The sequence below is a fragment of the Chenopodium quinoa genome, unplaced genomic scaffold (assembly GCF_001683475.1).
Source record: "Chenopodium quinoa cultivar QQ74 unplaced genomic scaffold, ASM168347v1, whole genome shotgun sequence".
NCBI lineage: Eukaryota > Viridiplantae > Streptophyta > Magnoliopsida > Caryophyllales > Amaranthaceae > Chenopodium > Chenopodium quinoa.
The window spans coordinates 1,253,500-1,258,871 of NW_018745410.1; the positions used below are offsets into that span (position 1 = coordinate 1,253,500).

At 37.6% G+C, this 5,372-nt stretch overlaps 1 protein-coding gene across 1 annotated transcript; it reads left to right on the forward strand.

Moving 5' to 3' along the window:
* The first annotated feature begins 3,543 nt into the window (after positions 1 to 3,543).
* LOC110713184 lies at positions 3,544 to 5,139 on the forward strand. The gene has a single exon (XM_021891649.1). The coding sequence runs from the start codon at positions 3,544 to 3,546 to the stop codon at positions 5,137 to 5,139; it is 1,596 nt and encodes a 531-aa protein (XP_021747341.1).
* Positions 5,140 to 5,372: the final 233 nt, after the last annotated feature.

Genomic DNA, 5,372 nt, shown 5'->3' on the forward strand with positions numbered 1-5,372 from the left:
TCCTAGCCCTAGTGCGGCCTCTACTAGCTCTTCTTTTTCACAATTTCATCACCAAACAATATATGCAATGTGATACCTAAAGACTAAGTTAGTTGATTTTATTTACACATACCAATTCACGTAGGAATTACGTCGTAATGTCGTTATTCTTTATTTAATCAAATTCGTGAAAAGGACAAGAAAATAAACAATATTCGCCTTGGCTTAAGTGGTCAATCAACAATTATTTAATTCAATTCTAATATTTATTTAACGAAAGATACTATGTGGAATTGATTAATTAATTATTTTAAAGATGATCAAACAACGCTAATTAATTAATTAATTAGGTTTCTTTTAAACAAGAAAATAAATTTGATTTAACTAAGTGCTCAGGAATTTACCACTTCTCTTTTCTAGATCTCCGTTTAGAACACTTATGGACTCCTTCTTATTGGGGAACCTCCACCGTAGTAATAAAATATCAAAGGGGTGAGTGTTTAGGACAAGAGGGGCTAGGTTGCACAAGTTCACAGATATTCTGCCAGAATAGTCGGTTATTTTCTCTGTGTTTAAGCCTCGGTTTAAGCTCTTATTTATAGGGAATGATTAGGTTTAGGGTTACGAGCATTCTGTCGCAGTAGGGTTCGCACGGAACTGAATGAGTTGCGCGCGGCATCCCAGCGCAAGTGAATTGGTTGCGCTGCTAAGGGCAGCACAACTGTTCTTCTTGCGCACGGCATTATGGTAAAATTCGATTTATATTTTTCGTATAATTCTGAATCTTCTGCAGCGCAACTAATTGAGGTGCGCGCGACTTTTTCTACGACAGCACTAGAAATAACCTAAGCACTCCTAAATCCGTCATTATTGGGTTTTAACACGGGCTTAAGCCCAATTATGATCGGATTTAGTGAATTGGACCTTGTCTGGCTTTATTCTTTAATTCGAGCCAGTCTTTTGTGTTTTGTGGCTTAACCAGTTATCCATAAGTATTCTTCACTTCAATCCAACATGAAGATGGTTTATTTATCGTCATTGCACTTCCAGTTGGGACAGGAGGCCAAAAGTTGATGTCTATAGTTAGCCCCCACTTTGATCGAGTCTAGAATAGACGATGATCAAAGTAGTCAAGGAAATAAATCCGAGACTCATTCTGCGAAGTTCTCTAAGGATAGAGAATCTTTCAGCAATGTTTAAGGATGTCGAAACAATCCTTAGTTCGCTATTTGTTCAAAACAAGTAGCTATTTAGGCTAGAAAAAGTTTTCCTAGTTTTAACACGCTAAAGAATCTAGATTGATCCTTTGCAATTTGTAGAACGCTTTTACCAGTAAAGGTGTTCTGGGTGATGTCAAGTCAGCAGAGGAGATCGATTTTAAAAGGATAAAAGGGGATGATTTCCTCTCAATCGTGTCATCGTTGGTCTAAAGTCCCTTGATATGTCATTCAAACTTTAGCCTGACTTTAACAAAGTAAAAAAAAAAAAGAAAATGGGTTTTCGGTATTCGAGCCGGGTCCGGTATTCAAGCCGGATGTCCACAAGATAGAAATACATGTCTCAGAACTGGAGGCATATTTCCAAATCCAGTGAGAGGGATGATAGTCTGCAACTCTCTCAGCAGTTTTGTCCACAAGATGAGTACACGTGTCTCAGGACTGGGGGCACGTGACTACATAGGTGCGACATCGTCTCGTCGCTTCTTTATACAGGGGTGATTCGACACCCTAACTGTCTGGTAGGTTAGTAAGCTCAATAACTACTGTATTTGCGCCTATCGACTTGTGAGCTAATGCCTACAATAATTCTCTACCTTTTAGTTCCGAGAGGTAGATCTCTCAAAGCTTGGGCTGAAGTGAAATTTTACGCAACACCTACGCCGTACGATACGCCATTTGCATTTTTACGCTGCATGAAAACGCCTTCCTTTTTCCTTCGGACGTGAAAAAAGAAGAAAACCCGGACATTTGTAACATCAATATAGTAAAATGACAAACATGTCTATGGGTGCTTTTGCGTAAAGCACCACCACGAAACATCTTAAGGCACTCATACGAAAAACATTCAAAACGTATGTTTGGGGAAGGCACAAATCACAGTGTACATGCAATATGATGCAAGAAAACTATAAAGAAGAAAATAAACTACAAAATGAAAAGCAATTAAAAAGATTTTGATAATTTGCGCGCCATTATATCTAATAACGAGCAAAACCGTTAAAAAAATGATCAAACGGATCAAAATCTGGATACCGGTCATTTTGGTGACCAGGATTCGCACGCAACTCAGTAGGTTGCGCTGGCCAGGCGCGCGAATCTTTCTGAGTTGCGTTGTGTTGATCTTAAGTTTTGATGATGACTCAAGGAACCTAAGCAAACCCATAGGGGCTTTAACTTTTGTCTATTAGCTTTGATGTATTGATAGGTTTTATATGCAACGAAGTTCTAGAGTTAGAATGGAGCATGGAACAAGTCTAAAGGATGAGCTATGGACGGGCATAGAAGACAATCAGAAGCCAAGTTCCTTGAGTGAGGAACTGAAGCTCCAGAGTCGAAGCTTCACTGTGTTCCAAGGAGTCTATTGTATCTTTATTATTTATTTTAGGCTTCTTGTATATATGTTAAGTACATTGTTAATTGATAGGATTTAAGTGGATTTAATTTCAGTATATAAAGATTTTACTTTTCCTTTCTTTAACGAAGATTTAATTTTATTTCGGAAAAATATCTTTTAAGTAAAAATATCTTATTTATTAAAAGATTTTCTATACTGATTTTATCCTAATATTTTGGAAAATCTGACTTGGTAAAACTATTTTTAAAACGGCTTTTACTTGGTCAAGGAGGTTGAGAAAATAAAGGAATCACTTCCTTATTGTGTGCTTCAGCTTGCTGCCCAAGCATCCACGAACTGCACTTCCTTATTTCATGGAAGTTGTGGTATAGTGGGAGCTAAGGAAAACGTAAGGTTTTCAACTGCTTTCCTCCTGTATAAATAGGATCAGTTTTCTTTTTTGAAAAACACACTTGAGCATTACGATTCTTAGCTTTTCTAAAAGAGTAAAAAATCCACTTAAGTCCTTGAGTGTCTTTGTACTTAGCATCTTAGAAGTTTTATCTTGAGTTGTATTGGGGTAGAGTTTGGGTAAACTCTAGAGTGTGAAATTGCTTTGAGTGAAGCAAGGAGAAAGAGAGAGATTCGAGAGCTCAACTGATTGAGGGATCAGTTGAGGGGGAACTTAAGTTCGTAGAGGAACTTGAGTTTAGAAGTCTTAATTTGTAATAGGTTGTTTGCCCTATTATTATTAAGAGTGGTGATTAAAATCCCTTGTGGTCGTGGTTTTTCTTCTTGATTAGGGCCAAGAAGTTTTCCACGTAAAATCTCTCTTGCACTTTAAAGTTTTTTGTTTAAGTTTCGACAAGAATTCCGCAAAAATTACCCTAGTTCCTCGACAATACAATTCAGCCCCCCTCTTGTATTGTTCATTCGAGTCAACAATTGGTATCAGAGCTGGTTCCTCGAAGAAATCAGGAAACCCTGACTAGTTAAGTTCCTGGAATCAAGATGAACAATCACGAGAAACTGGAAGAAGGTTACTCTACGCAGCGTCCTCCTATGTTCAATGGAAAATTCTACACCTATTGGAAGAACAGGATGGAGATTATTATCAAAGCCGACAACTACCAGGTTTGGAGAGTGATCGAAGTTGTTGATTTCGAAATTACCAAAACCACTGGTGAAAATGAGGTAGTACCTAAACCCATGTTTGAATTTGATACGGAAGATTTTGAGAAAATTGAAATTAATGCACTTGCTGTTAAATTACTTCATTGTGGACTTGGACCCAATGAACACAACCGTGTTATGGGTTGTAAAAATGCTAAAGAAATTTGGGATTTACTTCAAGTCACTCATGAAGGAACTAACGAAGTAAAACGCTCTAAGATTGACTTGCTTATGTCAAAATATGAACGGTTTGAAATGCAACCAAAAGAATCAATTCAGGAAATGTTAACTAGATTTACTAACATTACTAATGAGCTTGTTTCTCTTGGAAAGCAAATCCCTATTGATGAGCAGGTCAGAAAAGTTCCAAGAAGCCTCCCCCAAGATGAAAGATGGAGAGCCAAGGTAACAGCCTTACAAGAAACAAAGGACTTCACAAAGTTCAATATTGAGCAACTTGCTGGTTCCCTCATAAATCATGAGTTGCACCTAGGAACAAGCAACAATGAAGGAAACCGTGGAAAAGGCTTGGCTCTCAAAGCTGAAGATCAAGAAGACTCTGAAGTCGATGAAGAAGAGGCTGCTATGCTGGTGAGAAGGTTCAAAAGAATGTTCAACCAAAACAACAAGTCAAGGAACTTCACCAAGAAACCCTCTACTTCAAAAACTGACTCTGGTTGTCACAAATGTGGATCTCTAGAACACTTTATTCGTGAGTGTCCACTTTGGGATATAGAGAAAGGTAAAGGGAAGGCAAAGGAACAAGTTAAGAGCAACTACAACAAAACTCCTTTCAATAAAACAGACATTAGGAAGGCTATGATTGCTGCCTGGGGAGATTCTGAAAGTGAGGATGAAGAGAAACAACCTGAAGAAGAAACAACCCATCTATGTCTGATGGCCAAACGTGATGAAAAGGCTTACAACGATGAGCTTGCTAAAGAGGTATTCCTTGATCCTAATGTGCTTAAAAATTATACTAAAGATGCTCTCATTGATTTATTATTTGAATTGGAAGATGACTGGACTCACACTAGTATTCGTCTAGGTGAAAGTCAAAGAGCTCTCAAAGTCTGCAAGGAACACTGTACGTGGATTGAGAATCAACGAACTGATGTTCAAAGTAGATTTTTTGAACTTTTTGACAAAAATCTTCTCTTAAAAGAAATGAATGAGAAACTCAAGTTTGAAAATATCATGGTTAATGTAGAACTGACTCAATACAAACTTGCTAATGCTGAAGTGTCTCCAAGTTCCTCCTCTGAATCTTTGCCTAAATTTAATGAGGATTTTGAAAAATTAAAATGTGATCTTGACGAGTTAAGAATTGAAAAGGCAAAATCGGAGAAGGAACTTGAGCTTCGAAAAGAAAGAAACATTAGCCAGTTTGGAATTCCTAAGTGGATAGAGAATGCTCAAACCAAAAGAACTTAAGGTCTAGGATTCATACGTTCTAAGCATAAGGGCAAGAAAAAATATGTAGACCTACCTAGTTATAAAAGATGTACCTTCTGTGGTAAAACTGGTCATCTTGTTGCCACGTGTAACAAGAAGGAACAGTCTGTTAGTAAGAATGTTAGGCAAGTTTGGGTAAAGAAATCTGATATTGCTTCAACGTCCAAGGAACCCAAGGAAAGCTGGGTTCCTGAATCTAACCAATAAGTTCT

Excerpts from the sequence above, each read along its gene's own strand:
- LOC110713184 (XM_021891649.1), top strand. The coding sequence starts at position 3,544 with ATGAACAATCACGAGAAACTGGAAGAAGGTTACTCTACGCAGCGTCCT.